Source organism: Nicotiana attenuata, unplaced genomic scaffold (assembly GCF_001879085.1).
Source record: "Nicotiana attenuata strain UT unplaced genomic scaffold, NIATTr2, whole genome shotgun sequence".
NCBI classification, from domain to species: Eukaryota; Viridiplantae; Streptophyta; class Magnoliopsida; order Solanales; family Solanaceae; genus Nicotiana; species Nicotiana attenuata.
The window spans coordinates 18,503-45,306 of NW_017672696.1; the positions used below are offsets into that span (position 1 = coordinate 18,503).

General features: G+C 35.2%; 2 protein-coding genes across 2 annotated transcripts; one reads left to right on the forward strand and one right to left on the reverse strand.

Moving 5' to 3' along the window:
• The first annotated feature begins 5,632 nt into the window (after positions 1-5,632).
• Positions 5,633-19,352, forward strand: LOC109214157 (developmentally-regulated G-protein 3). The gene is made up of 10 exons (XM_019378049.1): positions 5,633-5,803; positions 7,133-7,186; positions 9,583-9,756; positions 12,109-12,180; positions 14,760-14,819; positions 15,749-15,858; positions 15,955-16,254; positions 17,585-17,776; positions 18,778-18,829; positions 18,944-19,352. The coding sequence occupies exons 1-10, from the start codon at positions 5,762-5,764 to the stop codon at positions 18,992-18,994; spliced, it is 1,107 nt and encodes a 368-aa protein (XP_019233594.1). The 5' UTR covers positions 5,633-5,761; the 3' UTR covers positions 18,995-19,352.
• Positions 19,353-21,316: 1,964 nt separating this feature from the next.
• On the reverse strand, positions 21,317-24,323 carry LOC109214158. The gene is made up of 3 exons (XM_019378050.1): positions 24,102-24,323; positions 22,694-22,939; positions 21,317-21,556 (listed from the first exon to the last, which is right to left on the reverse strand). Exons 1-3 carry the CDS (start codon positions 24,117-24,119, stop codon positions 21,509-21,511), a joined length of 312 nt encoding a protein of 103 aa, XP_019233595.1. The 5' UTR covers positions 24,120-24,323; the 3' UTR covers positions 21,317-21,508.
• Positions 24,324-26,804: the final 2,481 nt, after the last annotated feature.

Genomic DNA, 26,804 nt, shown 5'->3' on the forward strand with positions numbered 1-26,804 from the left:
GAGTCTAAATAACATGAAAATTAATTGTAAATAGTTTAAATAATGAAGTAAAATTATAAAGTGTTCCTCTTTCAGACTTTCTTTGCAGTTAAAATTTCATACTTTATAAATCTAGATAGAAAAGAAGCTGCAAATTTCACTTTTTTTGACTAATTTTTCTGAATGTGTAGAATTTAATACTATGGAACCAGAATAAGGTATTTGGTATGATCAAATGTAGTACTAGAAAGCTTTAGACATTTTTTTCAAAATTCAAAGTCCATTTAATTGTTTGTGCAAAGAATGAAAAAAGCAAAATACATTGGCAGCCCCTTAAATTTGTCTTCCTTTTCACTATGACACTTAATCTTGAGTCTGTTCCATTTGAACCCTATAACAAGGTTATTATTGTGTCACTTAGACACAAAAAATACACAGGCATTTATAAGTCAAGCGCGTGTATATAAGCGCTGCTAACGTGTAATAGTCGACAAATAAGTTTAGTCCATGTGGAATTATTGTCCACGTAAGATCCATGTGTACCGGGTAATTCCAAGTCAAACAAATCGAGCTCAAGATTAAACTACCCACCCCATATAATTATTTTTAATCCTTACAGCCCCTCAGTAAAAAACTCTAACCTCATTCCTGTCTTCGTCTATCCTCTTCCCCTCCCAAAATCGATTGCTCCATTAGAGAAGATTCTGGAATCATCTGCTACTTCTCATCAAAGATCGAAGCTAACAACCCGAAATTCGTCCAAATTTCACTCCCGTCTTCGTTTATCATTAGCAATTTTTTATCAGAAGAAATTGTGAAGTCGATTATTTAGGGTGGCCTTTAGCAAGAGTGTTGGCTCGAGTTACTCCTTTACTGGTATGTCTCGAGTTACTCTTTTACTGAGATTTCAGTTATTTATTAGGGTTATTGTGTTAGTAATGGTGTTTTGGGAATTGCAGATATAAAAATAGGTTTTTTTTCATTTCTTTTCTTCGAATCTTGCTGACTGTGCTCACGCGTTGCTTTTTTTTGTTCACTTTAGGTTAAAAGCATGTCAGTGAACGAATACAATCTTGTCCGCTTTCACTATGGTAGGATATTCACTAAATCTCCAGGTGCCAAATATGTCACTAATATAGAGATAAATTAGTTTTCTATTGACAAAGATCATTTTTCCCTGTTTGAACTTCAATATTACACAAGGGGGTTGGGTTATGCAACTGTTGGTGTTTTATGTCTTTAACCCTAATACCAAAGAATTTGTCTTGGTGGAAAATGATGAACAACTATATAATATTGCTTGTTACGGTAAGGAGGGTATTTTAGACTTGTACATTTCACATGTTGTTGAGATAATTCCTGATAGTATGGTCCCAATTGGATATTTATGTGGGCCAGAGGTTGTTGAAGAAAGTAACAACATAATAAATAATCCATCTAGGGCAACACCAGAAGATGGTCCAGACAGTATAAATGGATCATAACCTGTTGAAAAGCCTCCAGTTGAAGAGTTTGAGACTGTTATTGGTGGGGAAGGGGCTGCTGCTGTTGAGGAAGATTCTTCTGGTAATGTATAAGGAATGGGAGATGATAGGTTAAGCATCCTGTTATGTTTTGATTATCTAACAAACTTAATGTTAAGAACCAGACAAGGGACCTAATCCACATCCTCAAGTACTCAAGAACAACAAGTCTCAAGTCGGGGACATGGTTCAACAATTCAGAGTCAAAGAAACAACAGAGGGAACAGATGGATACCAATTCCCTTGCTGACTGCACCAGTCAACCCCCACAACTGTAAAGTCGCTGCAACTGTTTCTCTATACACGCAATAGTGCAAACAGTGCAGCAGTCACTTTATGGGGAATGCCCTTGTACCAAACATGCTTGCATCATTCAACTGATGTCACTTACGTAATATTAACATGAAGCAAAGGCAAAACATCACACTTGCACATCCTAGAATTCATCAAGCATTCTCTCAAGTTGTGTCAATCTAGCAAGTGATTTTCAAGGGCATCAAGAACAAAGAACAACATAACGAAGGACCAGTTTCCCGTATCGAGTCATTATATGTAATTAGTAGTGTTGCACCTTTGTTAAAGCAATTTACTTATAATTCCTACTTAGCTTAGTCAGCAACATTATGTAGGAAACCTTTTGTAAAACCATGAACCTTGTATTGTGTCTTGGCTAGAGTTAGTCGAGTTGTAAGCTTTGTAATAGAGTTATTACAAAGGGGCTCGTAATAGAGTGGTTACAAGTTAGTGAGGGATTAAGAGGTTAATTTCTAGGTTACAATAGGTTGTAGCCGGAAGTTTGCTCAGTTATGAAGTTGAAATCCTACGAGGGTGGATCGTGGTTTTTAATCCCCGTGAGCTGAGAGTTTTAGACGTAAAACTCTATTGTGTCATTTACTTACTGTTGTGTGTGTGCATTCTGTGGGAACTAATAGAGAACCTAATTCTCTATATAGTTTGGTGGACCCTTAGTTTCTACGAGGAGAGATGCTATTACTACTTCGCAACTGCACCAAATGAATGCAAATAGAAGAAACAAAGTTGGACCACAAGCACCATCTCAGTCTTCAACTCAAGTGATCATGGATAAACAAGCCCCAAAAAGACCAATCAAGATTATGTAATATGCAGCACTTGGTTTTGTTAAAACTTGCTTTTTTTGTTGAATGTAGTTTGATGCACTCACTGTTATATTTTTGAACTGGATTATGTAATATGCCAGTACTTCTTTGATTTGCAATGAACTAAGTTCCATTCCTTTTGCACTTCTGTAATACGCACTTATGTAATTTGCACTTCTGTAATTTGCAGTACTTCTTGTAACTTTTGGAACTGAACTAAGTTCCATTCCATTCATAAGGCATTTGCAATGAACTAGATTTGATTTGCACCATCTTTGAACAAAAACAACCGATACATTTTTAAACAAAATTAGCTGAACAAAAACAACTGATACGAGTGCAACAACAGTAAACACTAAAGAATCGCAATTTTTTTTTGACAAAAACCATACATTGCATTGATAAGGCAGTATCTTACGCAAAATATGATCCTTACCATCCCAAGTACAACACCAATAAACAAAAGTAGAGCAAAAATTCCCAGAAATTATACAAAATAGGATCTCAACGCAAGATACTAACTACATTAACCAGCCTAAATTACAAACGATTTTCCCAGTAACTCATAACAGACCAAAGCCAAATAGAACCGTCCATCAACAAGAGCAAGAACCACAATAAAGCCATATGATTAAGGCCACGAGTAGAACAACAACACTACTGTGATCCTCCATTTTTTGCTCGATCTCTTTCTCGATCAAATGCATTCACTCTCTTCAATAAACCCCATATAACTCTATTCGCTTGCTCAGGAAACTCGTCCTCAAACCATCTAAAATATTAATACCCCCATTGTCCTTCAAAAAATAAAAAAAATGAACTGACATAAATCAATGACAAATAAATTGTATAAAAGAATTTTTTGCGTAATACACTTACTTTGCCAATTTTGCATACGAAGTACCTTCTTCCTGGGCTAACAGCACTCCATGAAATTTTCAGTTCACACGGACGACCACATCGACACCAGTTAACCCTTTCGGTATTTTGGGACATTATTCGAACAAAAATTAAGAGACGCTGGTAGGAAAGACTAAGTTAAAAATCCGACTAAGGAGGATGGTGTTCTTTCAAATTGAGGATAAAAAAGCTCCAATTTTTACTACTTGATGAAGAATTTAGCTCAGTTAAAATTGAGAGAAATTAGGGCTTGTGAGAAGATAACAATGGAGAAAGGGGATAAAACAAGAAATAGTGTGGGGTTTGGTTTTTTACCGTTGGAATAGTCCATGTCAGTCTTTTTTATAATGCGAACGCGCTAAACATCTGTGATTCCCACGCAAGGTGGCCCGTGTGTCTTTTTATGTCTAAGTGACACAATAATAACCTTGTTATAAGGTTCAAATGGAACATACTCAATATTAAGTGTTATCGTGAAAAGTGAGGACAAGTTTAATGGGCTGCCGATGTATTATGCCAATGGAAAAAGAGAGGCTATAAAAGCAGATCAAATCTATAGAGCACAATAAAAGCTAACTTCAGATATCTGAAGAAAGTCCTTTCAACCATTTGCATTTTGAAGTCTGTTACTTTTTCTTTTTTGCTTGGCTTAATTTCTTTATGTATTTGTATACATTTCCAGTGTTGACTAGAACTGCAAATGGCCTAAGTCTGCTGAGTGTTTGATGGCCTACCTCTAGTAATGGTTGATTTTTCAGAAACTTTAGCTAAGTCAGATGCCAAATTTCACGCATATTAAAAAAATGTTCGAATTAATTTTTTTTTCGTTTAATGAAACTCTATAATGCACTACTCTCCATACTAGTGCAGCTAAAGAAGGCATGTGCTTAAATACTTGTTCGGCCGCAAACTTGTAGAGTATAAGAATTTCTAAGAAGCCTACCCATTAAACCAATTAAGGATAATGTATATAGCTTGTTGTTGTTGTTACATCTATGCCTCCTATCTTGTTTACTACTGTCATTTGCATGTCTCTTACCTTGTTTGTTATTATTATCTACATGCCTTTTACTTTGCTTGTATTAGTAGTTACATTTATGCCTTCTACCTTATTTTTATTATTAGTTATACGCCTTCTACCTTGTTTGGTGTTGTTATACTTATGCTTGATGATGATGAGATAAAAGTATGAAGGTGTTGCCATTCCATTCGATTAGACATATATACATATGCTTGGTGAGGATGAAGTAAAAACACGAAGGGTGTTGTCATACTATTTGATTTGATATCTTGTATACGTTTATTGAGAAAGAGTTGGTTGTTATGTTTGATCATACTCGCTATTTCCCTTGTTCGGCTCTTTCCCTGTTACTTGTCTTTTCTCTTATTATTTTTTTTGCTTACGAATTGCACAGGTTATATTAGCGAGTATCATTGACTTAAAAACCTCGCCACTACTTCACCAAGGTTAATCAAGATACTTACTAAGTACATAACGTCGGATGTACTCATACTACACTTCTACATGCACATTGCGTGCAGATTTTAGAGTTGAGATATTGTAGACGTCGAAGGCTAGCAACAAGGATGTACTCGCGTTGCAACCGGAAGCTACCACCTTGTTCATGACTAGGATTTGGACATCTATTTATGTATATTCAAGCAGATATTATATTTTCTTCGGACCAATATTGTAAACCTAAATCTTAGTGGCTTATAACTTGTATTACCAATCTTTGAAATAGTAATATGGATTTTCGCCATTTTATTTATTGATTAATGGTAATCTTTTTTATTTGAGTTATGTTTTTTATTGTTTACTTTACCTAGCATGTTGGGGATATGTGTCATCACGACTAAGTGAAATTTTAGATCATTACACTTTTATAATCATATAAAAGTTATTATCCCACAAGTTTTTAGCTTTTAAAATCATAAGTTTTTATACCAAGTCAAACTTTGTCGCATCACTCGAAAGGAGTGAAATTTTTAGGAAGACCAAAAGTGTTCATTTTAACAAACTTAAGGGATCAGAACTACTCAAAAGCATATTAAGAGACCATTTTAAATCTACACCAAATATAAGGATCATTTTTGTCATTTTCTCCGTCACTAAACCTCAAAAGCACACACTCGGGAAAACTCCTAAATTCTCAGCGCTGTCTTTAAACTTTAGAGTCCCTCTTCTCTCTGCCCCTTTCTTCCGTCGAAACTTTCCAGAGAGTTCGAATCCACCAAACCATGGCGACCGTTATGCAGAAAATCAAAGACATCGAAGATGAGGTATCAAAGAAACACTCGATTTATTATTTTATATCGTTTAAATTGGAAAAAATATATTACTCAGATGATTAAATGAAATTAATCATTTCAATTTTAGCTATTACTGTATCAGTTTTCTGCTAATTATTTTAAAAAATTGACATTTTTAGTTATAGAGCTTTATGATATTTTAAAAAGGGTGATTTTTTGTGCATTAGTTAATTTTCAGAGTAGAGTATCAAGCTTTTTTTATAGCTGTATGAGTAACTTAATTCTTTTTGCATAAAAAATAAATGAAATTTTAACCGAGAAATGGAAAAGACAGAATGAGAAAAATTAAACGGGAATGGATAATGGTTATATTTCCTAAACAAAAGGACAAGTATATACTTGATTTTCTATAATGGAATATTTTCAGAAATAAATGGCAATGGAATGGGAAAGATATCATTCTGGGTCCCAAGTAGAACTATGAGGTCTTTGGTTCAAATCTCAATAGAATTAGGTGATTTCTTCCCATTTGTGGTAGTCAAAGTTACCTGGTATTTTGCTGGTAGGAGGTAGCAGGTACCAGGTGGAATAATCTGAGGTCGAGGTGCACGCAAACTGGTCTAGACACCACCGTCATAAGAAGTCTCATTCTGAGTCCATAATTTGATAAGTATTACTTACTAAATAGCAAGGTTTGGATAAACTTATATGGTTTAGTGCGAGTTTTTGCTTCGTTTGACCCCGTCTCGAGATAATTTTCCAAATTGGTAGTTTATTATGTTGCATAAAGCATAGTGGCTGTCATCAAATGATGGAGAATCAAGTTTCAGGTGTCCTGGTGAAACCCAATAATTTTGAAACCTAATAATTTTGAAACCTGAGAAATAAGTATTGGACCTTTTAAGTCCACTCGTAAATGGAGCTATCCTAACATATCTCGTAGATTTAAATCCATTTGCCCTCACTCTTATATCCTAACTAATTTGAAAACAAAATCAGCTCTAGTGAGTGCTTTCTTGATCCACCATTAGCTTTGGTTAATTGTTATATATAATAAAAAATTAAGACTTTGAACGTGCTGTGTGGATCTGGAACTTTCAATGTTCATTCATCTAAAGTCAAAGAGGAAAAATCCATATTAATAGATCTATTCGATTCTTCTTATATATATTTGAATCATACCTATTAGAGAAGCAGAGTAAACTAAGTTGATTACCTCTTTTCATTATATTCTAGATATTTATTTTTTCAGTTTGTATTCACTCAATTATGCCTTTGGCCATATGACACCTTTATTTCTTTATGCCAAATAGATATTACTGATGACTAGAAAGTAAGAAATTGTCTCTTTGCTTGCAGATGGCTAAGACCCAAAAGAACAAAGCTACTGCTCATCATCTTGGTTTGTTAAAGGTAGCACAGTCACAAATATTTGATTGGTTAATTTCTGAGGTTACACAAATTTATGTCAGGCCATTGATATGCGGTTGGGTTGCTTATGTTTTATGTTCATTATTGTAGACAAAGGGAAGTATTATTTTTCACATTCTTGGATTTGTTTACATGTCATGAGCTTACATCACTCTAAATTTATATTTGGACTTTGTTTGTTTTTCTACAATCAGCTTAATAATCAAGACTCTTAACCATACACGAGACATAACCAACAACTGGAAAATAATTTCTTACCAAAAAATTAATTTATTCTTTTGCTTATCATGCTTTCTGTTAAAATGTCATATTATAGGTTGATGCTAGTAAATATGGGTCTAGTGTCTTTCTGTTGTCCAAATGTAATTATCGGGTTGAAATATTATGTCCTAAAAATTGCAACCCCCCCCCCCCCCCCAACCCCCCCCAAAAAAAAATGCCCTAGGTTTGTCAAGATACCGTGCATATATAATCTTCCAATGCTTTTAGTTTTTTTCTCTAGTTTAGATGCTGGTTGATATGAGAATATCTGTTTTACAAACGCCTGGGTTCTTTAAGACATATAAGGAGATATTTAGATAGTGCGCAAATTTAATGCTAGTTTAGATCTTATCTTCTTGAATTACATAATGCATCCTCTGTCATTTACTATGAAAATATATTCTAATATTCTTTTCCTCTTTATTAGCAACTTTTCCATTTAGAGCCCGTTTGGATTAGCTAATTTGAAGCAACTTTTCCATTTGGGTACAAGTGCTGAAATTGATGATAAGTTGCTGCAGTATTTGATAAGAAAGTGCCGATAAACTCTTTTTCTGTTAAAATGACTTAAATAACCTTAGAAATGTTTACACTTATAAGGACATAATTTCTTTAAAATTTTAGATTCAAGATTGATTCAAATACAAAATATTCTATTTGTTATTTTATTTTAAATGCAACTGTGCTTAGCTAAGATAATTTTTATGATAAATATAATTTATTTTATGATACGCATATAATCATAAGTTATAATAATTAATAGATTGACAAAAGTTTCTCGGTAAAAAATAAAAATAGGACAAAATATTTGAAGAGAAAGAAACACCGTCTTCATCACCACAACACTAAGAAAATAATACACCAAAAATTTGATATGCCCTCATTTGTTACATACAGTTCAAAGATTCATACACAATCACATAGATATAAATATGCAAAGAAATAGAGAATTTGCTTATCTTAAATAGTCAATGAGAATTGCAGTCTTGAAGAGGCCGGTTCAGGTTGAAAAAAATACTTGGGACTGTGAGTATCGATGTAGGAATTTTATTTTAAAAAGGAATATTTTAAGGATAAAATAGTAAAAATCTTGGTCAAAATTAAAGTGCTTATAAGCTAAAAATTCATAAGCTGGGGGTGGACCAGCTTATGGCTTTTGGCTTATTTTTTACTTATAAGCACTTGGCTTATAAGCACTATTAACTTTACCAAACGCTTAGATAAGCCGAAAAGTGCTTATAAGCTAGTTTGAACAGCTTATAAGCTTAGACAAACACCCTCTTACTCTTTCTGTGATAGAAAGTCATCGAATTATGTTTTAATCCTATACTCCCTTTGGCTCCAATTGCTTGACCTACTTCTTGTTGTTCACTTCATTTCCATTACTGGCGGCATTTTCTGTTTAGAGCTGCTCGAATTAGCATGGATAGTTTTCCTATATATAACTGTTACTGTGGTTTGATATCATTATAACACATCTCTTAACTCCAAAACTTGCTATTTCTTTTCTTTTCCAAAACTCCAACTTGTGTAGTATCAGAATTATGATATTAGTTTTTTGTTAGTCATAGATGCAGTAACGTGGGATAAAACGAGTATTCTCGCACTCATTCATCTTTGAAATAGCAACATGCTAAAAAAACTAGGTAAATTTACCATCAATACGAAGAGATTTTACTATATTCACTTGCTATGGTTATTTTATAGTACAATTAGCTTTTCATACTACAAACTAGTTGTCTTGTGATGCAATGCATGGCTAGGCAAAACCCGCAAACTGTCCAAGGGAGCTTCAAGAGCTTCTCAGATTAGCACAGGACATCTTGTTGTCTATAACTGTTGATGTGGTTTGACAGCATAATAACACATCTCTAACTCCAAAACTCGATTTCTTTTCTTTTCCGAAAGTCTAATTGGTATAATATCAGAATTTCTGCATTAGGCTTTGGTTAGAGATATGTGCAGTAAACATGGAAAAACAAGTATTTATTTTCGCACACTCATTCATCTCTGAAATGTTAACATGCATAAAAATTATAATTACTTGCTATGACTATTTTATTTTATAATTAGTTTTCACTACAAACTAATACTTTTGTGATGCAATGCATGGCTAGGCAAAACTGGCAAAACTTCGAAGGGAGCTTCTTACTCCTACATCAAAAGGTGGTGGTGGAGCTGGAGAAGGTTTTGATGTTACAAAAAGTGGTGATGCAAGAGTGGGTTTAGTGGGCTTTCCTTCAGTTGGAAAGTCGACACTCTTGAACAAATTGACTGGAACTTTTTCTGAGGTGTGTAACCATCCAGTGATTTCTAAGTGCGTTATCTAGTACTTTGATTCTCTTAGTTCATGAATTCTCTTTCGACTAACAGAAGTGTAGATAAGAAAACTGCAAAACAGTCTCTTGTTTGTAGTTTCTTTTTGGTTCACCCAGGAGGTCCATATGTGTATAGAGATGATTGAGTTTCTTTTGTAGAGAACCATATTGCAGTGTAGGTTCTTTACTTTTTTAGTATACGGATTGTATACGGGTTTTCCCCCATCATTAATATAATTATTTACATTATAAAAAATAGTGTACGATAAGAGGTGAAATTTTGTCATCTTTGTAATTATGAAAAAGGGTTTTGTATTAGCTTTTTAGAAGTTTGAATTTTAAGTGTCAAATAGCTTACGGAAACCTTTTCAGTTGAAAGATCAGCTTTTTCATGGAATAATTATGAGGAAATGATGGCAACTCTTTTGTAGTAGAGGCAGTACCATGAATAAATATCCACCCGATATATTTGTCAGAGTATCAAGCATCAGATTAGCTTACGAGAAGCATGTGTAAACTATATTTAAATGACATTCCAATTAAAATTTGGCTGAATTCTTACAAGAGGGTTGGTCGAGTGGAAGGGACCTCCAGCTCGAACCATGAGATCAAGGTGCAACTTACCAAGGGGAAAAAGTGGAAAAGCCACGGTTGGCCCCGTGGTGTGGAGGGGGTGGTGGTCGGTGGGTTTACCATATAACGACACTTAGTTTTTCTGAACGCTGTAGATTTGTTCAATGTGCCCCTTTTACAGTTGTACTCTGTGTCAGCCCCTTTTAGAGGAGATGAGTGTGATCTCTCTGGCTCATATGCTCTTTAAGAGGATAAGACTTGGCAGATAGAATTTCAAAATTTTGTGGTTTGAAAGTTCATATGGTTTTGGAAGGAAAAAGATTTATATGAGTAACGAACTTTATATTGATGAGAAAGCAGTACAATGATGCAAAGTGAAGTTTATCCTTCAAAAAAGGAGTTGTACTCTTCCTAAATGATTTACGGAACTCCAGAATGAATGTTTAAGAGTAAAAAAAGGAACATATATAATTCTTTTAGGAAATTTTTGTCTTTTCTATGAAGTCTGGGAAATATAATCTTTGAGCAAGGAGCATAACTGAAAATTTTAATAAAAAGTGAGAAATCTTCTAGAATAGTTGAAACATGAGGGCAATGAAGTAAATACTTTAGCTCTACAGATGCATAAAGATGCTTTCTTGAATTCTTCTTTCCTTTTAGCTTTTGTGGCTAATAACATTCAACAGAAAAGAATTGGCTTGAAGTCTTTGTGGGTAGGTTACGCTGTTAAAAGTAGGTGGTGCTGATGAGTCATGAAAGATATATAAATTTCCTACCTACAAATATATAATTGGTAGATGTGGATCTTCTTCGCCACAGTAGCATTGTCATGGGCTGTACTGTAGTAGTATCGGCATGAACTAGAGTCTGAAAAGATGGATCTACGCACGAAACATAGAACTTGTTGAATATAAGTTGGACATTTACACATGGAAGTTACTCTTTTAATGTCAAATTGTGATTCCACAGCTTGCTTAGTGATTTGGTAGTTGGTGAGTCTATTCTTGAGTTTATCACAGAGTAGGGAAGGTGAAGTGGCAATATAGTTATGTAACAGTCTCCTAATCAGGGTACCTAACTTGATCGATTTGAATGCTTAACTTAGTCAATTTGAATACGTGCGCTGTCTTAGCTATAATCTCTTTAAAATATAGTAGTACAAGTTGCTCAGATTTGTATTCTGGAAACACAGTTTGTTGTTCTTACATAACATTTTCCCTTATCTATTATTTTTGTTTCTCTTTCCTTTTTCCCTCTTTTATGGATGGAAGGGGGCAAGAGTTTTTACTTTTCACTATGCTGTCTATTTTGAAAGTTAGATCTAATTTATTATCACAAGGTTTAACTTGATCTGCCAATCAGAGACAAATTTACTTTTCAAGGGGAGAAAAGGCTTCATCATTTAATTTTGATTCTCGTAGGTCAAGAAATAAGCAAATCGGTTATTTCTCGAGTTGATTGTTTTTCTGCTCTAACTTTTTGGGGACCACCAAATGTACTTTAAAAGTAGTGGCAAGAAAATATATAGGTAGTTATTGATCATTATCAGATCCGTATCTTCAAAGCAAAATCAACTCTTTTCTAGGTAGTGAATTGCCTTTGATTACGAGTTATTTCTGCTACTACAATCGGCTGTCCAAGCAAATATAACCTGTTTTGTTGGCTTGACTTCTAGGAAAAACATGATGGGACTTCACGTTGCAAGACGGTTTCATTACGCCTTCTCCTAACAAGCCCTTCTGTGGTTGACAGGTTGCTTCATATGAATTTACCACCTTAACGTGCATTCCTGGTGTCATCATGTATCGAGGAGCTAAAATCCAGGTATCATAAACCTTCATGATTTTTTAGAAGACACTATAGTTTGCTACTTGTGCAAATAAAACTATCAACTCAAAGGATTACCGCTTTTTTTATTTTTTTATTTTTTTTATGAGAGTAAGAATTGATCTATTTGGATACAGATACTAATTTTGCGCACTTGTGTCCAGAAATATTTGAAAATAGATTTTTGTAATAATAAATAAGGAGAATTTGAATACAGTTTGTACTAGTTACTCTGCAATGAGATTTTCTCAAGGAGGATTTTCTTCCTTGAAATGTGCTTCTAGGTTTTATTAGCCACTGGTTGTTTCTGTAAATGTCTTAGCTTCAATTATATAATCCAGATAATCAGAGGAGGCGTGAACTCTGAACTATGGAAGGCAGTTATCTGACTTGTTGATTACCTTATAAAAAAGGTTATCTAACTTGTTGGTCTCTTGAAGTGTACCTTTTCTCAGCTTTAAGGAAGAGTATGTTTAAATTATGAATATGTTTATACTAGGTATAAGATGTGGTTTCACTTATCCGAAAAAAAGTACAAGAATAAAGAGTTGTGGTTTCATCTGTATATTGTTTTCTCTTATATGTTAGAATCACTTGCTAAATGTTGTGACTGTGTTTCCTTTTTTAATGTAGAAGCAATTATTGCTATTCTTTCTAGGGTGAGTATCAGTATAGTTTTGTCTAGAAGAACCTCCACTGCTTGCTATTTTATTCGTGGCTTGCCTTATTACGAGAGCATTCTTCCCCATTAGTGTGAAGCACTGATGAAGCCGAAAATCCCTTTTCTGGAAGAGCCTTTAATGTACTCTTATTGGTCATTTCTTCACGGACTAGTTATGTAGAGATTACAATAAATTGAGTTTTTATACCGTGAATAGTAATGTAGGGATAGATAACTTTAGTTACTTTAGGTGAGGTAGAGGAAGGCCGAAAAAGTATAAGGGAGAGGTGATTAGGCAGGACATGGCACATCTTAGTTACTCTTAGTTACTTTAGGAGAGGTAGAGGAAGGCCGAAGAAGTATCGAGGAGAGGTGATTATGCAGGACATGGCACATCTTCAGCTTACCGAGTACATGACCTTGATAGGAGGTTGTGGAGGTCGATAATTAGGGTGGAATGTTAGTAGGGTGTAGAGCGTGCTTCCTTTCCATACCAGTAGTTTTGGTATTATTCTCGTTTTGTCTTATTCTTAGATTTCTATTACTACCTGATGTTGCTTCTACGTTGGTTTTGTTGCTATCTTGTTGTTGTTACTGCTTCTTTTCATGACTTTTTCACTACTATATTGCTTTTTCTTACTGTTGTGATTATGCGTGCCTTGGACGGTCTATCGGAAATAGCCTCCCTACCTGCTCCAGGTAGGGGTAAGGTTGCGTACAGACTACCCCCTAAACCCCATTTGTGGGAATACATTGAGTATGTTGTTGTTGTACTCTTATCCATGTATGGCTAATACATGAATTCTTATTCTACATTCTATTCTGCATAAATTAACATATATATTTTCACATAAATTATGCATGTATCTTTTTGATAAGCGTGGTGTCTGAGCCTGGTTGTGCACACCCCATAACTTATGCATGTATTAACAATGCAGAATATAATAAGGCCAACCAACTGCTTTATAGAGTTATGTGGCATTTATCTTTTCTTTTACAATCAACCAAACATGATATTAACTTAGCAGAATTTTGTATTGAGATTATTTCTATTAGTGAGGTAAACCAAACACCCCTTTAATGTATATCATAGTTGGAGCCAAGTGAGCTAAGCTGGCCCGAATGTTGAAGCTCTTTCCTCGAGAAGGAAAATGGTCAAAGATAAGTGGATGTGGAATGAATGACATAAAATGCTTTCAGTGTAAGAAACCATTCTATTGGAAAACTTTGGGTAGGCTGCCTTGCCCAGACCCTGCATAAACGCGAGATGTTTTGTGCATGTGGCTGCCCTTTGGTTTTGGCTGTCAAGTGGTGATTAAGTTGTGAGGTGTTATGTACCATCTTCTAATAAATTTGATTTCTTTTTTAAAAAAGGGTATCTATTCATAGCATTGGGCTCCTCAAGGCTGAATTGATCCGTTTGCCCAAAATTAACCCAACATTAACTTCCATTCGTCATTTCCCCCTTTATCTTTTCTTTTAATTGTACATGTTAAGAGAGAGCTCCTGCCTGGTGGCAAAGGTGTGTTATTCACCATGCAAGCAGTAAAATAAGCATTAGTCCGCACAAAAGATACCTGTAATTGGGAGGATGTAAATAAAACTAAAGTTGCAGCCTTGCAGGTGCCAGGCAGTGAAGTATTACTTAGTTTTCCTACTTCACGAAACTCTTTTATCTACTTTATTGTATATAAGGACACATGGTGAACAGTGAAAGACTACTTAGCTTTTACTCTTGATATCTTTATTTATTCTTTTTCTTTAATGTGTGTGGTTGACATCTTATGGATTATCCATCTCACAAGCATCATAATGTTTAATTCTACTTATAAAAAAAAAATCATAATGTTTAATTCTGTAATTTTGCTTAATATAAAACTCTCTTGCTCATCCCTTTTCCGAATTTGTTTGGTAGTTGTTGGATCTCCCAGGAATTATTGAGGGTGCCAAGGATGGAAAAGGTAGAGGAAGGCAGGTAAAGTGTTGTCTTTGCTTCTTAGCTATCTCATTATTTCTTTAGCACCATATATTTTTTCATAAGAAAACAGAGATTTAGTTTATAAGGAATCTGTATCCAAGACAACAAGTAGATCCATTTAAAACCCAAGAAAATGGTATCTGAAATGAATTCTCTTCAATCAGGAATCTGTGTATTTTCTCCACATTGCATACGCTCTCCATTCTAATTTGCTCAACTCTTTCCTTTTTTGGTCGCAAAATGAGTAAACTATGCTATATCTAGTTATGTAGAAACTATTTAACTTTTACATTCCTAATTCACCATTAACATGAGTTGTTGTAGGCCCCATTGAATATAAAAACAAACGTCAAAGGTTAGTTTTGGTACTTCTTACATATTAAGCTTATGCATCAAATTCTTTCTTTCTTAAACTTCTTCTCCAATAAAAAAATGCCAAATAGTTTGGAATAAGATGGGATGAAATTATAAAAAATTGGAATGAAGTATATGGAACCACTAAAGCACACCTCTCAAAGCAAATATACCCACTTCTTGATAAACCAACAGTTACATCCAGCTTTACATTGGCCATTTCCCCTTCCTAACTGTACCTTCAATGAATAGCTATGCTAAGGAAGGACCTGAATATTTTGGCGAAATTGAAGACATGATAGCTATTGTAGAACTACACAAAGAAAGAGGATGATCTGGTGTTGCATGCCAACTAAATGCACCATATCACGGCCAACAATAGTCACATTCCCTCAAATTTCTGTCCCCCATCCTCTTTACTTTTATAAATAGGTATAAATGAATTGCCGTGTGCTCGTGATTATTGGTGTATGACATAAAACCTTGAGAGTCTTCAACCTTCATTTCTTGTTTTATTAAGATGTAGTTGGTGGGCTTAATATCACTTATCTTGTGATTGATGACAAATACAGGTTATCAGTACTGCAAGGACATGCAATTGTATACTTATTGTTCTTGATGCAATAAAACCAATTACTCACAAACGTCTCATCGAGAAAGAGCTTGAGGGATTTGGTATTAGGTAATAGACTGTTGGAATGTTTGCGTTCCCCTTGTGTAATCTGCTTTTCCTTCCCCCCTATTGATTCATGATTCTTGGTGCTCTTCCCTTTATTAGGTTGAACAAGGAACCACCTAATCTGACATTCAGGAAGAAAGAGAAGGGTGGGATCAATTTAACATCAACAGTGACCAATACTCATTTGGACCTCGACACCGTAAAAGCCATATGCAGCGAATACAGAATACATAATGCTGATGTTCATCTTAGATATGATGCAACTGCTGATGACCTTATTGATGTCATTGAAGGCAGTAGAGTATATACGCCTTGCATCTATGTTGTGAACAAAATTGATCAAATCACAATGGAAGAGCTGGAGATTCTGGATAAACTTCCACACTATTGTCCGATCAGGTAGTTATCCGTTATTTTAAGTTTCATTTTTTTCTTTTCATCTAGCATTTACAGATTTCGGTAAATAAAAGCTTCATGGATAACAACATATAGGAACCCGTGACAAAAATTGGTGAAAGCCTAATAGAAATGTGCACTTCTTAATACTTCGATAAAGTGTATAAAATATATGCACTTCTTCAATATAGCTTGAGACTCTTGATGATGAACATACATTAGACTCCGCGATCTCGGTAAAATCTCGATTAGCGCTGTGTATGCCCCTTTATTCCCTCCATTCATCATTTGAGTGGCACATTGTTCTTCTCGTTGTAGTTGACCCTTGACCCTATTCAAGTCAATATTTTTTCTTTTGATATTTCCAGTAAGGTCAGACCTAGATTTCGTTTGGTTGGCAAACATCATATGATAAGTAGCCGATAAGAAAAAGCATTATTGAAGTAATGTGTGCAGTTAAACTAGTTGTTCTACTAAACATTGATTCAACTGTGACCATCCAGTAAAGAGGCAAGTAGGTGTTAGCTGGCTCGATCTTTTTGGACGATTGGATTGGCTCCATCACATGGCGTAGGCTTGGCGCTTGAACTTCATGAGTTCAGGGTTAAGGATCTCTTACAAAAGTTATGGATTGATATGAATGTTCTATGCATTTCCTGCTTGTGGTTCACAACCACCTTTTTTTTGGGGGGGGGGGGGGTGACATTTACTTCTCTGTGAGGTTTCCTGTCATCACATCGTCGGAATTCAGAAGGATTAATGGAATTATATCTCATAATATTTCTAGACTCACAACATATGTAGATTCTTTGAACTTTAGTAAGATAATAACCGAGCATGTTTTTTGTTTTTTCTAGTAGAGTAGTACTTACATTTTGTAGTAGAGAATGACTACGCCCATACTGGATCTAACTAAGACTCTCATATAAGAAGCTCTTATTATACAGTTTTACAAGTTACACTCATTCCTTCTTGTCGCCATTACTTTTGTCATCCGTTCTCCAGCCGAGGGTCTATCGGAAACAACCTCTCTATCCTTCTAGGGTGGGGTTAAGGTTGCTTATATCTTACCCTCCCCAGACCCCACTTGTGGGAAATTACTGGGCTTCTTGTTTTTGTTGTTGTTACACTCAATTCAAGCCTGATAAATTTCGTTAATCGCTGTAGTGCTGTCTTTCATCATCTATGCTTCCATTTTGGTTCTCTGTTGTGTTTTCTCGTTGCCTTATTCTCTGAGAAATGAAGTTGCTGGAATCATTTTAAGTTCATGTCTTCTCTTCACTTAAGAATATATCAATCTTATCATAAATGCTTTTTATATGATTTCCTGCAGTGCTCATTTGGAATGGAATCTTGATGGCTTGCTGGAGAAGATTTGGGAATATCTCAGTCTAACCCGTATATACACCAAACCGAAGGGAATGAATCCAGACTATGAGGACCCAGTAATTCTATCATCAAAGAGGAGGACAGTGGAGGACTTCTGTGACAGAATCCACAAGGATATGGTTAAACAATTCAAATAGTATGTTCCTTTCAACAGTTCTTCTTTTACACTTTTCTTATATTGATGTTAGAAGTACCCTTCACATGTGTTGTCAAGAGGATGAGTTTACGTATGGCAATTTTTGGAAGTATGGTATTCTTCTTTACAAAGTAAGGGAAAAGGGATTTCCAAGGGAGACATGAGGAGGGCATTGGAAGTGCGTCAAGGGACAATGGTGCATACTTCGACAAGGACCTTCTCTCCTGTGGCCTGAATATGGCAAAGGAAAGGAGAACGGGGCATCGCTGGGGGGAGGGAGTGGGCCGGTGGGGTATGAGGTTTCCAGCAATTTTCTGAAACTCTAAAGGAGCAGGATACTGCAAACTCCAGACAGATTCCTTGACATTCTTCAAAAAATTCAAATGCTTCTTGAGCTAGTTACTGGAAAACTCATAAATTGTTAGGACTGTACAAACCTTCACCATACTAAAAATCACACCCACTGCTAGTCAAATGCTTATTGAGCTTGTGGGATTTGTGGCAGTAAAACTCTGATTTCCATTTCCCCCCTTCTTTTTCGTGTTTGGTTTTGTTTAATGGTGAGAAACAGGAAGTCTATCTGTCAAAAGATTGATGAAGCATAATTGTTATCCCTTCAAGTCTATTTTCAGATAAAGAAATAATTTGATGAAGGTCAAATCAGATAGGATTACAGTCACGAGTCCTAAAATAGCCTTTGCCGATGCTAACTTGCTTCGTATTGAAGCGTAGTTGTTGTGGTGTTTTAAAATAGATTTTCTATGCTTTCCTGGTCCATTGGGTCGAAGCTTTTATTATCATTGCCCCTCACTTGGTAAATCAGCATTTGAACTAAGGCGATTATGATAACTTGCATGATCATAATGCTGTCTTTGAGGACCTTTTTCCATTGACTCACATCATTTGATTTCATATAGTTTGTCATAGAATGTTAACATTTAGGTTTGGTATGATGTGATATTTTCTGTCTTCTTAACAATCATGTGCCTTGGGTGCTGCAGTGCGCTGGTTTGGGGTTCAAGTGCAAAACACAAACCTCAGAGGGTGGGCAGGGTAAGTACTCTGAACTGCGTGTATTACATTTTATCCACTGGTTTCTTTGTCGCTTGTCCCTTCCTAGATTTTCTGCAATTAGAATGCTGTTCTTTACACTTTGTTCTGTACCAGGAACATGAACTAGAAGATGAAGACGTCGTCCAAATCATCAAGAAGGTGTGATTGCAGAACTTGTACTTTGAACGCTGCAGTTGATGCAGATTTCTAGCACTAAAGGGTCTCATCGCATGTTGAGGTTTGTCCTAGATTGCATCCCTTGGTTTAGTTGTCCTTTTTCCGGTAGGTAGATCTAGTTTGAACAAAGTAAATCTTGTTGTGCATGTTGTCACGGACAAGCTATATGGTGAATCTGCGCACATACTGGCCAATCGTCTCTGTATCATCTAAAGCCTGCGCGAGTTAGCAGTTAGTGGTAATTGAAACTGCAAAATTTTTGTTTGTTTGATATGCATTGTTGCCTCCAACTGGAGCTAAAATTTTCCATGAGAACTTTTAGTGTTTTTGATGATTTTACGTTGAATCTGTTGTCAAATCTCCGTTACGTAAACCAGGGCTTTCCACGTGCCGAAACAAGAATCTAGGAATAGGAGTTTCCAAATCTCTAGTTTGGCTCCCATCTAATTTGATGCAACCTGTATTAAACTTTCGTCAGATTTTTCAGAATATGCAGGTAAGTAAATATTTACAAGATTTGAATGCGCCAGAATTCATTATGACTTCCAAACCTGCCCAATACTACTTCCATTTAATATATGACTTTCACTTTATGAAGGTTAACTTTGTTAATTTTAAGGGTCTAGCATAAAAAACCAGTCAGTCAGCAGTAACTGCATTATTTGTCAAAATTAGGCCCACATCACGGGTTCAAATCTCGTGTATTTAAGTGAATGCTGGAGGGACAGGCTCATTTATCCACCAAAATTTGAACCATGCGTCACTGATCCGTGAGATTACTCAGTCATAAAAGAATTACCTAATTGTTTCTCTAATTAAAGGAGTTATATTTTTTGTTTATAAAGGTGGTAGAAGGCTCATATTTAAGAGCAGGTCACCGTTTCGGAGTGGAGAGGAGATCTGAGCACACACTACAACCGGATCTCAACAATCAACCAAATGTAATGAGTTTTAATTTGCCTATTTGTTTAATTTTTGACCTTAACTTTAAATGACAACACTTAAAGAACTCACCTAGGGAAGAAGGAAAATCATGAGAATGGTCACATCGCATTTAAATTAATCTTTTGAGACGATAAAATTATCCAAGTGTGTTTCTCATACACTAAGGGGTCGTTTGGTATGTGGTATAAGTAGATATAGTGCTGGTATAAAATTTTAATACCACCTTAATACTTTGTTTGGTTAGCAAAGCTGTTATAAGTTATCCCGGGATTAAAATTAGTGCCGCAATAACTTATACCTTGTAGGAGGTGGGATAATTAGTGTTGGGATAACTTATACCTTCTTCTTAGAAATTATGTAATTGCCTTTTTTAATACAACATGCCAAATAGTGGATAAAAAATAATACCAGAATAACTAATCTGAGCAACGACCCTAAGCATGTTGTGTTTATGTTGACTTTGCTCTTCCCCTTAAATATTGGTTCAGTTACCAAAAAAGAGAGAACAAAAAGGTGGTCTTGTCATTGTGCAAATCCAAAAAATCAACGACGACTAAAATTGTGATTTCCAAATCTTGGATAACCGTTAGAATTGGTCAGCTCCAATACTCTCGTTTAGAAAAGGTAAACAAGTAAGAACTCCTATTTTTGAGTGTTTGATTTCAAGTTTTTATTTCCTTGAACAATGTAGAAATGGAAAGGAGGAGTTAATCTGAACCATCTCCATTTTAAAAAACAATAAAATAGAAAATCAATTCCTTTTGGCAAATACTCGCTTTCTGTCTACTTTTTACAAATATCATAACATGTAAAACTATCATTTGAATAATTCGATGAGGGGAATTTCAAAATAAGTGAAATTTATTAGTGTGAGTATGACAAGCGTAGTGAGGCAAGAAAATAGCTGCTCCAAAAAAGAGAAAAAGGAAAAGCTTGATGAATTTTTAATGTTAAAATCTTCGGATCCATCCAATAATGAGAAGATCTTCAATTTAACCATTACGTTCTGATTTGTAAAAAGACTAAAAGCATGTTCCGAAACCAAGTTTTGTTTTAAAAGGTAAAATTTTCAGATTTGCGCCACCAATTGAATTTGTATTTACATTTAAAAAAAAATTTAACTGATACCCAGTTTTTGAAGAACTTTAGAGACATAGGCTTTTCTCTTCTTCTTTACTGTTGTTTTCCTTTTTGCGCTTGAGAAAATTTTCAACTTAACCTTTACGTTTTAATTTGTTCCAAAAGAATTTTAAAGAAAAACGACTTCCAAATTTTGAACAAACTCCAAAATCATTGTAATATTATTTTTCTTGTAATAATGATTTTTTTTTTTAAATCGGTGTACTAAAGAAACAGAGGACAAAAGAATTATAATCACAATCAACATTCACAATTCCTATACTTGACAAGGAGTTGATCATCAAAAGCCACAATACTTTCTACTTCTCAGCAGCGTTTCATCAAAAACATTAGGGGGAATAAAATTCACGATAGGCACATTATCATCGTCATTACAAAGAAGTTAGAAAAATATGCAGAAATCAATCTCATGAGCTTTCAAGCTTTCACACAGCAGTTGAAGTAGCTGAAGATGCTTCTTCTTGTCTGTCAAATAAAATTCAAAACACAATAATGAGAATACCATACTAATATATGTGGAAAACAGACCTTACCCCTACCTTGAAGAAGATAGAGAGGTTGTTGCCGATAAATATTTCAACTCAAGAGACATTAAATCAGCAATATATCAATCTTTCTGTCCAGACACTTTTTTCCATCTATTTATTTCTCTTGTTTTAATTTTTATTTCAATTTTCTTCAAGGGGTCCATCCACTGCATGTGCCTTTGAGAAATAAAGATAGATACTTGCTCAAAGAATTTTTGTGGGCAATAAAAGTTGCTTACCAAATAAGGCAAGCATCACTTTCTTGCAACTTGCTTATATTTTTCATGTGAGTTTGGCACTTATCCAAGGACCACATGAGATCAGCACTTGTGCCCAATTTAAACCACCATTTAATATATGAACCACATTCGATCAAACAACAACAAACTCAGTGTAATCCCACAGGTGGGGTCCGAGGAAGGTAATGTGTACACAAACCTTAGCCCTACCTTAAGAAGGTAGAAAGACTGTTTCCGGTAGACATTCGGCAAAATATGTGCTAGTTGAGGTTTTAACTTCTGACCTCTTAGAACAAAATCAGGCACCTAACCATAACCAACGCACCAGAGACACAAGCTTTATTCCCTTTTGTATCTACTAAAAAGTTCAAGTGGTTTCAATTTTGCAAGTCTAGAACTTCTAATGCATCAAAAAGAAAACGCAGACCTTACCCTACTTGGTGAAGGTAGAGAGGTTATTTCCGATAGACCTTCGGCTCAAGAAAAGGTAAAAAAAAAAAAAAAAAAAAGAGAGAGAAAGGATGAATTACATAAATAAATATTTGGTCGTACAATAATTGTTGTTCCATTGTCTGAAAGTTCTCATGAGCTGGTTTATTATTTTAGAAAATGTACTATAGTTATATTAGTAGAATGTAAGGTTGTCAATGCATGCAACCTGCTAGTCAGCATTGTTCCCCTCAATGGCCCCACCACATGTATCCCACTAAATACTATTTGTGACACTCTTTTATTAATAACAGCCAACTACTTGTCTGATCCATGTATTCAATACCATATTAAACAAAAATAGGAAAGTACAAGGGTAAAGAAGACAGGCAATTCAAAGAACTTACAGTTGGAGAGTGGTTTTGATGGAAATGGAGATCATCACTGTGGGCTGAGTGATGATGGCCTGTATTTGCATTTTTGTTAGTTGAGGAAATGAGCTCTTCCTCATTTCCAAGACTTGCTCTTGACAAATCCCTCTTGTTCTGTTTCCTATTCTCTCTTATCTTTGAGAAATCCATAGAGTAATCTGGCATTACACCCTTTTGGTCCCAGTCTCCAAATTGTGGCACTGATAGCCATGGTGCTGTCTTCTGTTTAATGGAAAAAATTCTTAATTAATTGCATATCAACAATCATTCTCCTAATTGTTTCTTAAGTTAGTAAGTTCAAGAAAATATTTTTTGTCAATCCCACTTGACATTAGCATAACTGGAAAGTTATTGCCACGTGACAAGGAGGTCACGGGTTCGAGCAGTGGAAACAGCCGTATAATAATAGACCTTTGTGGTCCGGCCCTTTCCCGCACATAGCTGGAGCTTAGTGTAACGGGCTGTCCTCTAACCCCACTTATTTTTATACATTGCCAAAAAGAAAAAAAAAATCATTAACATGTAAAATTCCAGAGAACTCCAAGATCATTCCTCATAAATGCAACAATAAAGTACTAACTTAAACACAATCTTGAGTCTTAACTGAGATCTTCTATATACGATGCTTATCTAAGAGGAAGTAACTTCATAATTATAATTTATTGCCACAAAAGGGACAGCAGAATTTTGATTAAGTAACCACATTCCTATAACCAGAGTTACATTTATAGACATTAATTTAAATAGCAATGCATAGACTGGTCCAGCTGGAAGATATCAACTGTTAGGTACACAATTTTTTGCCTTCCACTGACCTAACATTTTTCAAACTACTTGTGCCAAACAGTGACAGTTCAAAGTCTAAAAGATTGACTAATCTTAAAGTTTAAACAATAGTTACACAGCTGAGGTTGATCATGACACCAGTAACTAATTGAGAATTTTGACTAAGTCCCCATTTTTTTCTAACCCCAACATCTTTACCAAATTATATTTTAGTTCACATGATGAATAAACTTGACCACAATGATTTTCTAGTTGGTCTAATACATTCAAGATTCAAAAAAGACAAACACTTTAACCAAAAAAAAAAGGGAGAGCCTCATCACTAAATTCAAAGATACAGAGAAGCAGAAGTTTAGACTTCAGATTCATACACTCCCAAAAAAGTACACAAAAAACCAAGACAGTTAAGAAAAATAAGGGAAAAAAGGCTTTTAAAAATCATTTTTTAGCAAAGGGTATAGTCTAGTTCATGTGGACAATGCAAAAAAGGAATCAAAGTATATGATGAACTTCATTAAAAGAAAACCAAGAAACTGTTTTCCAACTCTGAATTTTCAAGAAAATAATGAAGTAAAATCAGAAAAAAAAAATTCTTTACCTCTTTGCGATCATCCATTGCAGAAACTGAAGGGTGAACAAAGATACAAACTGGGGTTTGTAAAGTAAACTGAGAAAGAAAAAAAAAAGGAGTTTTGGAGATAAGAAAGCAAGCTATTTGGTAGGAGGAGGAAGCTGGGAAATAGGGAAATTTTGCAAAAATACAGGGGCTTTTAGCTGTGTGCTGTGGATATGTATTGTATCGTTCCTCGTCATCAAAAAATAAGATACATATATAAAGAGATAATAAGAAACAAATAGGGCCTATCATACATTTAACTACGGAATTGCCATTAGGCTTTCACACGGTTTTTACACCTTTTGCCCTTTAGGTAGCTTTTTTCCTTTGCCATACTCTATATGAATGACCTTTGCCAGTCTCAATACTAGCTGTGTACACTTGACACGTTTTCTTAAGCAAATGAACAAAAGTTATTGGAATATTTTTTTCTCCCTATAATTTTAACTTTTTCTTGTGATCTAGTTACTGACTCACATGATCGAGCAGTGAAATCAATCGTTAATAGTTGCATTAGGTAGATTCTCTGCACCACACCCATTACGATGCAGTTCTTCTTCGAATCCTATATGAACACAACATACTTTGTACATTGGATTTTTTTTTTTTAAATTTTAAATGGTTGGGTGAATAGTTGAGTAATGGAGGAAATATTAGAACAATTTATGTATGTAGGGAAAAGTAGATTGTTGATACTTGTTGATCACGCCCAACTCTAATCCTAAAAAGGATAAGCAGTCGCTGTAAATATAATTCGGTGTAAAAGTTCGGAGTCGAATCCCATCACTAAGGTTTAGCTACAATTGTTCGCTATCACCAAGAAGACAAGTTTAAACAGTTTTCTAAATTATAAAGATTGAGATTTTATTTCTGACTAATTAACTAACAAGTACTAGAAAGCAGTAAAATTACCAACTAAGACAAAGAGTTGGAGACAAGATTAAGGAGGTCTAGAGTTATGATTTTTCCAATTGTCGAAATCCTTCCCGCTAAGTCTTCTATAATTTCGCCTAAGTATTCTTTATCGACCGTGAGTACTTCGGGTGTCGTAATTCTCTTTCGAGCAACTATCACAATTTAATAAACGTATTCCTCCGAATTACGCTAGCTGGCACTAGTGCACCGCTCACTAAGATCGCACCAAGGCTTCGTTATTCCTAATCTCACCTTTAAACCTTCCGTATTGATCCCTCACATACGTTAGGAGTGATATTGTTCAACAACTACCTAAATATGTACTCTTTTCCAAGCAACACACTAAATAGGCACAATCAATTGATGGCCATTCAATCAACAGCAACAAACACGTAGTTGAACAAGTAGAGAAATCTAGCGGCTCAATTATATAAAAACATAACAAGAATTTATCCTATAAAAGGTCCCATCAAAACCCTAAATAATAAATTAGCTACTCATAGTAGTTTGTGAAAATACAATACTAAAATTCATAACCAACAATAGAATATAGGAAGAAGAAAAGAAAAACTCGTGGTTGAATCTTCCTCCTTGCTGCTAGTGAATCTTCCTCAAGTGATAAATAGTGAAAAGTGCATGTTTTGAGTGAGTTTATGTATTAATTTTTGTGTGAGTTGTGGAAGTTCACACCGCTTTTGAAGTGAAAATATGCTCATTACGTGTTTCTTATGTGTAGGAACAAACTTGCGCGGAAAAGTCTCGGACAGCGAAGCGAGGTTCACTTCGCTAGACCGGGACCAGAGCAAAAAAAAATCCAGCTTCTCCTACCGAAATAGGAGAAGGATTATTTGGCTCATACAAATCCTAGTCACTAAAATGCATCCTAAAACGTGATGTTGAGGGAGAGACACTACTTTGAAGAGAGAAAAGACTTTAGGGAGGCAAGAACACGCTTGTAGCAAGGAGAAAGATTCAACTTCACGTTTTTTTCCTCTTTCTTCCTCTATTTTCATTATTGGTATTGAATTCTAGTATTGTAGTTTTGCATACTATTATGAATAGCTAATTTGTTATATAGGGTTTTCATGGTGGAATTGGGGATTTTTGGGTAGAACTTAGGAATTTCGAAATTTGGGGATTTAGACCTCAAATTGAGGTCGGACCACAAAACCAATTGTATATCCGGGCTCGGGGGTGAATGGGTAATCGGGTTTTGGTCCGAGTTTCGGGTTTGGACCAAGCGAGCCGGGTGTTGACTTTTGTTGGCTTTTTCCAAAATGGCCTAACTTAAATTTCTTTCAATCGTGGGTAGTTCCTAAGGCTTAAATTGAATTGTTTGGTTGGTAATTTGCTAGATTCTAATGATCCGGAGGCTTGAGAAGGGAAAAGCGGTGTTTGAGCTTTGAGTTTGGCCGTGGTAGCGAGGTAAGTGTTGTGGCTAACCTTAGCTTGAGGTATTAGGCATTGTTGTCTACTTGCTATGTGTTTGGTTGTTGAGTATAACGTATAGGTGAGGTGACGAGTACCTATACGTTTTTGTCGGGTCATAGCATGCGAGTGTGTCTTATTCTTGTGATTGTTGTATTCTTTATTCGTATTGTTCATGCTTAAACTGGTTATTCTTCATGTTGAACAATTTTTATCATGTTTTACTATAATTGGATATTTGATGAGTATTGACTCGAAGTTGAGGTTGACGTTGGAAAACTAAATATTGATATGGGGCTCTATTGCGCCGTTGTTATTGTTTTGTTGTTTGGGTGAGGAAGA

Bases quoted from the DNA above. Each gene is read 5' to 3' on its own strand.
- LOC109214157 (XM_019378049.1), top strand. From the start codon at position 5,762: ATGGCGACCGTTATGCAGAAAATCAAAGACATCGAAGATGAG. The intron at 16,255-17,584 runs GTAGTTATCCGT...GATTTCCTGCAG, and splicing joins CCACACTATTGTCCGATCAG to TGCTCATTTGGAATGGAATC. The intron at 17,777-18,777 runs GTATGTTCCTTT...TGGGTGCTGCAG, and splicing joins ATGGTTAAACAATTCAAATA to TGCGCTGGTTTGGGGTTCAA.
- LOC109214158 (XM_019378050.1), bottom strand. The intron at 21,557-22,693 runs GTAAGTTCTTTG...TTTATTTGACAG, and splicing joins ATCAAAACCACTCTCCAACT to ACAAGAAGAAGCATCTTCAG.